The sequence below is a fragment of the Silene latifolia genome, chromosome 2 (assembly GCF_048544455.1).
Source record: "Silene latifolia isolate original U9 population chromosome 2, ASM4854445v1, whole genome shotgun sequence".
Taxonomy (NCBI): Eukaryota; Viridiplantae; Streptophyta; class Magnoliopsida; order Caryophyllales; family Caryophyllaceae; genus Silene; species Silene latifolia.
This window is the reverse complement of record NC_133527.1, coordinates 90,934,125-90,946,272: the sequence shown is the minus strand read 5'-3', so window position 1 is coordinate 90,946,272 and position 12,148 is coordinate 90,934,125. Positions and strand designations below refer to the sequence as shown.

The window sequence follows — 12,148 nt, the reverse complement described above, 5'->3', positions numbered from 1 at the left end:
AAATAATAATAAAATACATAGCTATTCCTATTATACATTTGTAATAAGAAAAACTAATAAAAATAAAAGTGATACGAGATCATATTAAAATTACAACCGAATCGGTATTCCCTTACATTGCGGGTAATACCGATTAAAACTAAGGCCATACTAAGATAAAATTACATAATTCAAAATTACATAAATAAATTATGACATTCATCAATAAAAAAGCAGCATTATTAAATGTGATTAACATGCCAAATTAATGTGCCAAATCGCCCTACTTAAACCTTATATCGTATATAATTCGGTTATATGGAAATGCGTGATAGTAACTTATTAAAATCACAAATCAATACTTAAATTAAATTTAAGCCCAAGTTAATTATCCTAACCTTCTTAGGACTCAAAATTAGTCTTCACTCAATTTTTGACTATAATTCAACTTGGTTTTCAATTATTGCTTACTGAACTTCTTTTAATCATAACAATTATGAAATAATTCCCAACAAATCATAAAAATTTGGAAAAATTCGAAATCACATTCTTGTAAATACTGGAATATTACCAAGATTTCAAAAACTCAATAAAATTTTCCCACAAAGTATTTATAATTTACTTCATTAATAACTCGTATAAATCATAACTTTTACCATTTAATTCCAAATTAAACATAAATATTATGGAAAAATCAAATTCAAAATTTTGAACATTCTTAAAAAAATTCCAGAACCTGGAAATGGCAAAATTTTAACCAAATTTTGAATTTATTTTTATGACTAATAAAGTTGCCCTTTTATCGATTTTATCACATAAAAATCAAAAAACATACCAAATTAATCAAAATTAATCATGCAACTTTAGATCAAATGTCCATATCATATATAAAACATTAGGGAAAAATTTCATGCCATAAAATTTAATTTAGCTATTTTTGCAAAAAAATAGTCACTATTTATATCATTTTAACCATTAAAATTATAAATCATGCATAATAAATAACATTTATCTCAAATTTTACATAAAATCTGTAAAATATGCACATGACATCATTTAAAATTTCATGGCCTATTTCGGAGTTTAACTATTTTTAGTCATTTATCTTCCATTTATACCATTTTTATCACATTAAAATTATAATACATGCAGAACTAATCATAATGATCCGAAATTTTACATACAATATGCAAAATATGCATGTGAGGTCATACTAAAAAAATCACGCCCAGTAGTGTGGTTTAACTATTTTTAGTAAATAAAAGTTCATTTTACTTAATAAAATGTAATTATTTCACTAAAAATCCTTAAAATAAACAATAATCATCCATAAATCATCAATATGACCTAAAAAATTTTTAAAACCAGAATATATAACATACAAAATAATTTTGTGGCTTTATCGCATAAATCACAAAATAACTAGTTTTAATTAAGTTACATTTAACTCGGAAAAAACAAACCGATTATGCATGCAACACCAAAGCTCTTGATGCCAATTGTTAGATTCATATACCCCTATTAGACTCATCTAATTATTTTATAAATTACCCATAATTTATATTTATGTGGATCTAGTTGCATGCAAGAATAAATAAACAAAATAAGAAGGAAAAACCGATTTCCTTACATGGATCATGGTCGAAATATGGGCACAAGTAAGGTCTCCTACCTTCACTTGTTCTTGAGCTCAAATATTATGGATGATCCTCCAAAATCCCAAGTATAGAAATTCTCCTCTTGTTGCATCCCAAAACAAAACCCTTAAAGCTTATATACTAATTAACTAGATAAATATATAAGATTTCCTTAATAATTCTAATAATATTAATATTACTACACTAGTAATTATGTTATGTGTTATTAGAAAATGGTTGAGCAATTTTTAGAGATTCTAAAACTATTTTTAGAGAGATGAGAAAGAAAAACTACACACAATGCAATATTGTAAGAATGAATGAATATATAAAATAAGAACCTAACCCTTATTGTAAAGGGAGGGTGCCGGTTTTGGAGGGCCAAGAGAAGGCCAATGCATGGTCTTTTCTTTTTCTTTTGTTCTTCACAAGAAAATAGATGTAAGACTACTTACAAGTAGGTTATGATTGTGTTTTATTTAACAATTAAATAAAACACCCACTAACCTATATACCCTCCATTTTTTGGTCCATTTATTAAAATGGAGTCCATTTTATTTTGTCAACTTTGTCAATTGTATCATTGTGTGATATGTGACATATAATAAGTCACATGTAATTATAATGCATACTTAACTTATTAAATATCATTATATATAAAAATAAATCACATACAATAAATCAACTAGTAATTCATAATTACATGAAAATAAAATGGGTCATGTAAATATAATCTACAATATTTTGCAATTATAATTTACCAATCGTTCTTATATCAATTGTTTCATAAACAATAATCAATTTTAGTAATAAAATCTTTTAATTACTAAAATGAATCTTACTTAATCAAATTACAATAAGATACTTATTCTTACTCACAAATTGTTCAATTTTAAGGAGTTAATTAACTTGTATCGATATACAATTAACTAACTTATCTATTAAGGGAATTGTCCTAAAGGTGTGACCTTAAGGAATCAACTGATCACCACCGTCAACGACAGTAATATCAAACTCTAGTTAGCCAATTATTACCGATTAATGTTGATCAGTTGACTATATAATTGAATCATCCCTTACGTATTCTTATCTTGAGATTTAATCATGTGATCGCACTATTGTTGAGGACACATACTCCAACAGCATCTAATGATGCATTCAATGGGGGGAGTTACAAGGGAGCTTATTAGGGTTTACCTACTATAAAAACCAAGTCCAGCATAAGAAAATGATTATTCTCAACTACACATCAACACACCCATATTTAGTAATTCCAGCAGCACAAACACTCAAACTCCAGCAGCAGAAAGTGTTCCTATAGAAGCAGAAAGTGTTCCTATAGAACTTGTATTCGTAGCAATTCCCTTGTAGTTCCGACAAAGTACTTCCTAAAGAATTATAGTGCATGCTTGGCGGGATTCCGACTTCCCCCGCAGTTTTTCCCATATTGGGTTTCCGTGTCACCATGTTTGTGTGTCTTTGTCTTTTTACTTTATTCTCATCGCCATTCCCATCGTTATTTTCACTTAATATTCAGTCGTTTTCTATTGCAAATCGCTTATAAATTAAGCCTCATTTAGAGGCTAAAAAGAGTATCATTTTAACCCCTCCATAAATAATTTAATCGGTTGGTCAATTTTCGGCTAATACAGACATTAGTTATCTTTATACATATAAGAGTTTAGTAAGATGTGCGCAACGGTATCCATTCGCCTTAAATAAGAACTAGTATTGGTGCCCGGCTTCGCCCGGACTACCTCTACTTACCATTAATTTTTTTTTAATTAAATAAAATTACTTAAAGTTGAATAACCCATAAATTTATATTAATATATTTTTCTATGATATGTCCTAAAATTACGATGAAATAAATTTTGAGACAAATTCACTACTCCCGCTATTAATATTTTACTCTTATTAATGAAACAATAGTAATAACATTTCACTACTTGCCCGTAATCATTGTTACTTTCACTACTCCCGCCGTAGTTATTGTTACTGTCACTACTGCAGCATTAATATTGATAATTTCATTACTCCCGCCGTAATTATTGTTACTTTCACTATTGCCGCATTAATGTTGATTATTTCACAACTCCCGTTGTTTCTACACTTTCACTAATTTTGCTGATAATATTGTTACTTTTACTATTCAAATGAGTGATTACTATCATATAACTATATCCAATGTTACTACAATTATTTTCTTTACTGATGAAATACTGCAATTTTAAGAGGATTATATATTTATATAAATATATTACATATTATATGCATTAAATCAAATCGAAAGAATTATGCAATATTATATATTATTATGGAATCTAACTTGAATTATTTATAACCTACTTATATTATATTTTTGTATGTTAAATAATTAGCATCTCTATACATCTAATAAACTATAATAAAGTTTAATAAAATTGCATAGGTTTTAAATTTAATATATAATTTTATGATGATAATAATTAATTAATACCATAAGTGTGCATGTTTATACTAATTAATTATTTTATTTTAAGGAAATTACCATCTTCTAGTCTTCTAGAAATATTTAGGAAAATTACCAAGCATCTTCTTTCTCTTAGTCTCCTTGAAATTGACTATCTTAATTAATTATTTTATTTTAAGGAAATTGACCATGTTTAGGAAAATTACCAAACTTATATATAATTTAATTTTAACCCAAACTATATAATATTTGCATTGAGATCCTTTAATCGGGTTCATCACACGGTGCTATTGATTTAAAACTATATAGTATAATTAATTTGTATAACTTTCTTTAATTACATTAAAGTCCATTGGTTTCTGGAATTAATATATAGTATTGATTTGTGATCCATCTATTTTTTTATAGAGACAGAGATATCGGGATGTCCTGCACATTAATGCTATTTTGTTTTTTTTTTCTGAAATCTGAATTGAAATTTATTCATCATCCAGGACACAAATATGTACTTTCAAAAAAGATAAAAGTATAAAACTGTAATAGTGTACAGTCTGCCAACGTAAGTAAATTTTTTGGTATAGAAAAAGCCTCCAGTTATAAGAAACAGAAGCCTAAAGTTGATTTTTCCCCGTCTTAATCCTTGGATAATCCAAGTATAGCAAGTATTATTTGGAAAATACTCCCACTCATTAAAGCCTTCAAAATCCTCATCTTCTTGGGTGTGTATGGCGGATATCTTACTGCTGCATCTCCGTCAAAACTTCTATACAGCACTGATTTCTTATGACTGAAGGCATCAAATGAGAATTTACCATGGTAATTACCCATGCCACTCTCCCCGACTCCTCCGAATGGTAAAGAAGATACCGTAAGCTGCATTTCAGAATTCACATCATGTAAATTTTTCATAAATTTTGCGGTTTTTTTTTTTTTTTTTTTTTTTGTTGCTAAATCAGGCTTTGAAAATAAAGTCGCAGAAAACCGGTTACTTACATGTAGGATAGTATCATTGATTAATATCCCTCCTGCAGATATGTCATTCACAAATGCAGTCTTCAGTTTCTCATTCTTGGTGAAGAGATATGCAGCTAGAGGCTTTGACTTCGACTTGATTATTCCAAAACTGTCTTCTAATTTTTCCACCTGAAAGGATTTTGGGAAAAAAAACGAATTTTGCCTCAGTAACTACGACCAAGAAGTTTCAAATAGAACACTGTATTATTTTCTGATAGTACTCACCGTAACAATAGGAAGGAGAGGTCCGAAAATCTCCTCAGTCATCAAAGCAGTCTCTTCTGGAACATCCATCAAAATGGTCGGTGCTATTTTTCTGTAAGAAGCAAAGTAATCAACAAAATCATATTAGAGAGAAACAAATCTACAGATCTACAGATATTAGCCTACTTAGCTTCTAAAGTCAATGAAGGGTGATACCCATGACTTGGTTTGAAAACGTCTAATTCAAAATTGCGCTTGTGACTGACTCTCTTTGAACAGAAAAAAAATATTCAAGCTATGAAAGCTTACAATTGATTTTCCTCACTTTGACCACCAAGGACAATCTTGTCTGAGACACCATCTTCACCTAACAGCTTCATTAGCCGCGTGAATTGAGACAAGCTAACAACCCGTGAGATGTCCTTCGATGCCATAGGATCCTTTCCGAAGCACTTTTCCAACTCTACCTTCAGAGCATCGACCTTTCAAGCAATAAATGAAATATCAATCAATTATGACAGGAGAATAAACACATTCATTATTACAACATTCGATGAAATAGATACGGAGTATTAAAGGGAAATAGATATAAAGGGTGTAATTACTAGCGTTGGAGCGAACTCTTTGGTGGTAAGGATATAGTCCACAGCTGTGCAGGTCTGTCCATTGTTGCATCCCCATTTACCAGCTATGATTCTCCTTGCAGCAACCTTACAGTAAAATTGAAAAAGATAAAGATTCAATAAGGTGAAAGAATGTATTTTGTCACTCTTTTGAGAGGGGCAGTGATTTTACTTTTAAATTCACATTTGAATCCACAATTGCAGGAGATTTCCCTCCAAGCTCTAGTATAACAGGTGTAAGGTGTTTTGCAGCTGCTGCCATAATAATCCGGCCAACTTTTCCACTTCCTAATTAGTAAAGGAAAGAAGAGAAAGAAAAAGGTTTTTGGTTAGTCTAGCATGAGACTGCCTCATTGTCTGAGACTGCTTCAAGTAACACATTTAAACTTGACAGGTAATTTGCTTTTCACAAATTCGCAGATAAGAACAGTCTCCTGATAATATTTTCACGAGAGTGACTTGTGGAATTAAATTGGACAGTTATGATAATATACTCATGAGAGTGACTTGAATTAGTGAGTTAATATGGGTACGTGTTAAAATGTTAAATGAGTTGGATTGGACTTGCATTATATTAATAAAGACGGTCTTTTAAGAGACTAAATTTTCGATTCTAGAGCAATAAGAGTAACTTTTGAAGTTTAAAATGGTTAATTTCAGTCTCATACACAACTTGAGGAAGACCAGGAATTTCAACCAAACAGACAGCAAAGAAGAGAAGGAAACAAAGTTACATTAAAAAGTTATTTTATAACAAGACAAAAACCTGTGTAAAAGATCTTATCCCATTTTTGCTCAAGGAGGGCAGAAGTTTCATGAATAGCACCCTCAACAACCTTAATAGAGGCGGTATCAACATACTCTTCCAATAGAGTTTTGAGTAACAAGGATGTTGCTGGAGCAATCTCTGAAGGTTTAAGGACTACTGCATTGCCTGCTGCTATTGCACCAATCACCGGATCGAGTGACAGCACTATTATTATTCAAGCAGCCAGATTAGATTCCAAATTATAACATGGTCAACCACTGCCAACTTTGACCATTAATATCTCTAAATAGAAGTAAAAATACAATGTATAATTCGATGAAGTTTGATGAATAAAAACAGTTATTATCATTGTATCATTTTTAAAAAATTGTTAGAACTATAAAGCTCAGTGTAAGGTCTCTTTTTAGGTAACTTTGTACTCCATGCTGAGATCGTCTTACATACAAAAGGGATAATTCCATGTTGAGATGACGAGCACGACCCCCAAGGGTTCCGGTACAATCTCTGCTGAAGAAGGAAATGTTGTCATTGGTGTTTTCACCTGTCACAAAAGTTAGTCTTAGGTTAGACTTGTTAATCATATTGTACTTTCTTCTGTTACTTTAAATTATCTTAAGTCCTTTAAGATAATTTTGAAGTCTTTAAGAGCAACTAATGACCTTCTCTGGCTTCATCCACTGCTTTAAGTCTTTAAGTGCCAACTTGCACGAAGATTTTAGCATGGCAATCTACAAAAGAGCATAACACATGTATAAGAGACTTCATCCCATCAAATGAAGGGCTTTTGATGTTTTAACTATTCAAGGCTAAAGTTCAACCTCAGCAACAAATGCTTCAAGCTCGGGCTTGGAAAGATCTTCCTGAAGAGCTTGAATGATGTCTTTTTCCCTGTCATCAAGCATTCGTGATATACTCTTTAACTGAGTTACTCTCCATTCATAGCTCTTTGTTTCCCCAGAGTTGAATTGCGCTCTGAGCTCCTTGACCATTAGATGAGCTCTATCCACATCAAACACAGATTCCTTTTTCCCCTCTGCCATTGTTAAGGGTGCTGCAAGGGAACTTTATTCACACTCAGAACTCAGAAATTCAATGAGGAAATGTTGTGATGAATTCAGGAACATAAGCATAATAGCGCGCAAATTGACCGTATGACGGGTACACAATCAGCAAAGTACTTTTCAAATAATTATGGTCCTTCGTGGTTTGTTTTGAAGAAAATTAAATTAAAGACCATGACAAGATGTAGATGAAAGATGTGGAATCATAACGTATTAGACCATAACAAACACACAACGAAGGAAGTAGTTCTAGGCTCAACAGAAACCATAGACCAGAAGGTTTATTCTTGGACAAGGGAGTGATTGTCTCGAGAGAGACCTTGTATTACAATATCGGCATTAACCCAAGTGTCTTAAAGGCTCTCCCCTATGACATGATAATTGGTCAAATATACAAACAGTGCTATTTCCCGATGATCTGTATAGAAAATTGCATCAACTACAGCAATAATATGAAAATACAGGTAATGAACACGTCAAAAAATGATCTGTAACGTCTCACATATCAAACAACAAAACATAATGAGACATTAAACCTACCAGTAAATACGATTCAAGTAATTTGTATGAAGTCCTATTCTAAGCTGGTTATTTGGTCTAGTGTTCTTCTTCCGTAAACAAGAGGTATAAGTATTATTCGCTTGTACTCCGGTGCTGCAATGCGGTACACATAACATCAGTCAGTCTCTTTAAACGACTGTTTCCTGAACCAGAAATATACCCAAGCATTCATGTAAACACAAGGAGAGTCAAAGATGCATTTAGAAAAACGAATTGCTGCGTAAACTAATGGCCTAAGGCCTCTATCTATACTAAGAAACTAAGGAGTTGTATCATATGTAAAAGAGGAAAACAAAGCTGAACAACAATCCTTGTATGATTACAAGACTTCCGTCTGCATTAGGAATTCGTTGACAGCTCAATTTCAAACAAATCACGCATTTAGGTACTTGTTGGATAGCCAGATTCATCTACTTTCATCTCCTACTAATAATTTCACTTCAATCAGGATTCCTAATGTTCTGGGCTCTATGCCTTGTTCAAGTAAGAATAAAAAGTCTCGTGTCAGCAAAACCCGAGTACGAGTAGGACTAGTATGCTTCTCCGAATCCAAGTAGGATTTGCAACGTACATTCCCTAATCTGAATCAGATTAGAAACTAGGCAGACTACTAATTGAGTGAAGAATGTAACTCCAATCCGATCCTAATCCCAGTATGAAAAAGGTCAACTCTCTCGGTCTCGCCCAAGAACCAAGATTTAACAATACGAATTTTACGAGGACTAAAACACGCCACGGATTGAAAATCCGGAGGGGTTTACATGAAAGTTTGTGTACCATAAACCACCACACTAAGATTACCGATAGTCTTCAAGGAGACCCTGTCGGGTGCACTTATAAATAAAATTGCGTCCAGAATTGCATGGATAAATTAGACAACCGTGTCCATACGATTATATAATAACGATACCAAAGAAAGAAAGTTGAGAGAAAAAAATAGTGTACCTGGGAAAATGAACAAGTTGAATGGAGAAAACAGAATAATTCATTTGTTGATAAAATATTATATAGTGGTAGGATTATTGCTTCAAAAGTTGGACGACTAAAACTTGAACAAAAACAATTGTAATAATTGAAGGTGGAGTGACAACAATTCAAAAGTTGGTGATGCAAGAAACTACAATATTATTATAATAATTGAAAAGATATTATATACACGTTTAACTGATTTGTGGTTTTGTGACTTTGTCAATCGCATAATATCAATAGAAGCTAGTCATCCTCTTATATATAGATAGAGATATCTGTCTAAATAATAAAAACAGGTTAAATATAATTTTACATTTCAGGAAATGTATGAAAATTTTGTTGGTTTATCAATGCCTTTTACTTTTATCTTAATTATTTTATATGAAAATATTTAACTCGTTTTAAGCTTAAATATATCCACTTTAAGAACTCGCTTGTAATGAGAGTAATTATTAAGGACGTAATAGAGCTAAAATGAACTAAAAAATGGAGGGAAGAGATGAGGGTTGGAGATAGAAATGGATAGAAATGGAGAAATATAGTGTAATATTCCCTCCATTAAGGGATTAATTGTTCCCTACATCTCCCTCAAGTAATGCATTACCTTCATATGGATGTAATAATTCCTTTCTCACCTCCTCTTTTCACCCTCCACAACTACCACAAAGCACCAATCTCCTCCTATTTCTTCTTATTTTAGTTCCTATTATTCCCTTAATAATTACTCTCATTTCAAGCGAGCCCTAAATGAAAAGTAATACTCCCTTTTAGTTACTCATTTCTTTCCCCTTCCATTTTGCATAAGAAATAAGGAAATGATTTTAGACCACACAAAACATTCTACCCCACATACAAATGAATTTGGACCACACAAAACCTTCCAAAAAAAGAAAATACCAAAGAAATCCGACTATCATGAAAAAGAAAAGAGGAAAAAAATGACCGATTAGAAGGGATTATGAATTTGTATTACTCGAGAATATGGTTTGTCTATTTTGAGTTCACACTTGTCAATGTTACGTTAGTACATTTTTTGATTATAAAAGCTAAGAGATAGAGATTGGGAACACAAATTCTCAACTCAGATGGATACTATCCGTCTAAAGTTATAAATGAGTTAAATATCATATTACTTTTATAATAAGACAAACAATAAGTGGGATGTCACCACTTTATCTTATTATGTAAGTGGTGATACATTTAACTCGTCTACTCTTTAGACGGATATACCTATCTAAAGTAAGACTAATTGGATTGGGAAATAAACCTACCCCTGTACCACGAGGTACCAAAAAGTTGTTAATTCAGTAGTTATGGTAGCTGGCTAACCATTTCTAAAGTTTAGGAACTCTACTTGTTTACTTCATGTCGGGTTATTTGTTGTCCTATTTTATTTTGGGTGTCTTGATTAATTGTTGTCCTTTTTATTTTAAGTATGAATTTAATGAGGAATTTAATCATTTACGACCAATTTGGCCCACTTATCATTTAGTAATTAACACCCTCTTTTTTCCTTGATCTTTGTACCAAAATCAAAGAACAATTGAACAGGACTGAGGGAGTGCATAATTTGACTACTACTAATTCATAAACTACAATATTATTGAATGTGGAAACGATTGTCCTATTTAGTGTGAAATTTCATTTTCTTAGGCAAAGTATAATATTACCTTGCATTACCTTGGAGAAGATGCTATTCTTTATGCACAGCCTTTAAGGTATTAGTATCCATTTTAAATTTAAGACGGGCTAATAATATACCACTTGTGTACAAATAAATTGATTTTTCCTATGTGTGGACATAGGCCACCCGCGCGTTGGTCTCGAGGCGGCGACACTTCTCCTACGGAACCTTGGGTTTGCCAAAGCACGTCATGGGCCGTTACCGATTGGTGAGGCATTGAAACCGGTGAAAGGTTGAATAAGCCTGCATTTGTGGAGTCGCCACCAATTTATTGTGGAAAAATTGGAAACCGTTCGAATACTCGCGCCATGTCAAGACACAAAGTAGTGACATGAACACTAAGAACTCGTTACCCTTAGCATTCCATGTGTAGAATGACTCTCGAGATGCCAATAGACACGGATGTCCAGAGATAACTAATTAAGTAATGGGTGAGGGTACGTATTAAGAAGCTCTTTAATTCGAACACCTAATCCCGCCCGCCTCGATAGCGGCCTCTACTAATGATTAGGGAAATTGTTCATATTTGATATGTCGTCGATGTAATGCATGCAATGCAACAAACATAGAATAATCCTAGCATGTGAATTTAGACTATGTCGGTTAACAAGTGTTTTAGCAAACAATGTGGTCGAAATAGAAGTTAGATTAATTACATGTGAATGCCACACAATTAAATCGTACATAATAGTAATAAATGAATAATGATTAACGAATTATAATAAATAAAATTACAAATATTACAAGATTTATTTGATCTAAGTCAAAAGCACGCTTGAAAACGGGATTTCAAAGAAGAAAATAAAAGGAAAACAAAATTAGAACTAAAATATGAAAATACGTCAGATTAGGAGTGATAATACGGATAATAGTCGATTTAAACCGTAATTAGAAGCTACGTCAAAGCGAGAAAGAGTTCAGGGACAGAAGCCAACCCAGAACAGGCGCAGCATCTGCTGCGTCCTTTGGAAGAGGCGCAGTACTTCCTGCGTCTGTTCTTGAGTTGGGTTCTGACTGTGAAGTCAGAATCGCGGGTTGTTATCGTTCATTGGTAATTTTAAGATCGATTATTGATATATGACTCAAGTTGAAGTGCTTTAATTGATTACATGCATCTAGACAAGTCATAAAGCGAATAAAAACGAGAATTTACAATAGTTTACATAATTAATGATGAACTTGTGTCGGAAATACA

The 12,148-nt window shown here is 32.3% G+C and overlaps 1 protein-coding gene across 6 annotated transcripts; it reads right to left on the bottom strand.

Annotated features, from left to right (window-relative positions):
* Positions 1-4,513: 4,513 nt before the first annotated feature.
* On the bottom strand, positions 4,514-9,501 carry LOC141642845 (aldehyde dehydrogenase family 3 member I1, chloroplastic-like). 6 transcript variants are annotated; one of them, XM_074451797.1, is made up of 12 exons: positions 9,246-9,501; positions 8,280-8,393; positions 7,497-7,729; positions 7,338-7,406; positions 7,123-7,219; positions 6,676-6,882; positions 6,082-6,197; positions 5,892-5,996; positions 5,596-5,768; positions 5,308-5,398; positions 5,062-5,211; positions 4,514-4,941 (listed from the first exon to the last, which is right to left on the bottom strand). In XM_074451797.1, the coding sequence occupies exons 3-12, from the start codon at positions 7,716-7,718 to the stop codon at positions 4,702-4,704; spliced, it is 1,470 nt and encodes a 489-aa protein (XP_074307898.1). In that variant the 5' UTR covers positions 7,719-7,729; positions 8,280-8,393; positions 9,246-9,501; the 3' UTR covers positions 4,514-4,701. The 6 variants fall into 6 exon arrangements, with proteins under 6 accessions (XP_074307898.1, XP_074307895.1, XP_074307900.1 ...); XM_074451794.1 differs by having other exon boundaries at positions 7,497-7,740; positions 9,246-9,498; XM_074451799.1 differs by lacking the exon at positions 9,246-9,501 and adding an exon at positions 9,102-9,171 and having other exon boundaries at positions 7,497-7,740.
* Positions 9,502-12,148: the final 2,647 nt, after the last annotated feature.

What these genes read in the sequence shown, in the direction of transcription:
- LOC141642845 (XM_074451794.1), bottom strand. Translation starts at nt 9,289, where the DNA reads ATGAATTATTCTGTTTTCTCCATTCAACTTGTTCATTTTCCCAG. An exon ending in TTGAAGCATTTGTTGCTGAG is followed by an intron (nt 7,407 to 7,496) that starts GTTGAACTTTAG and finishes GCTCTTTTGTAG; the next exon opens with ATTGCCATGCTAAAATCTTC. An exon ending in CAAAGTGAGGAAAATCAATT is followed by an intron (nt 5,399 to 5,595) that starts GTAAGCTTTCAT and finishes TGCTTCTTACAG; the next exon opens with AAAAATAGCACCGACCATTT.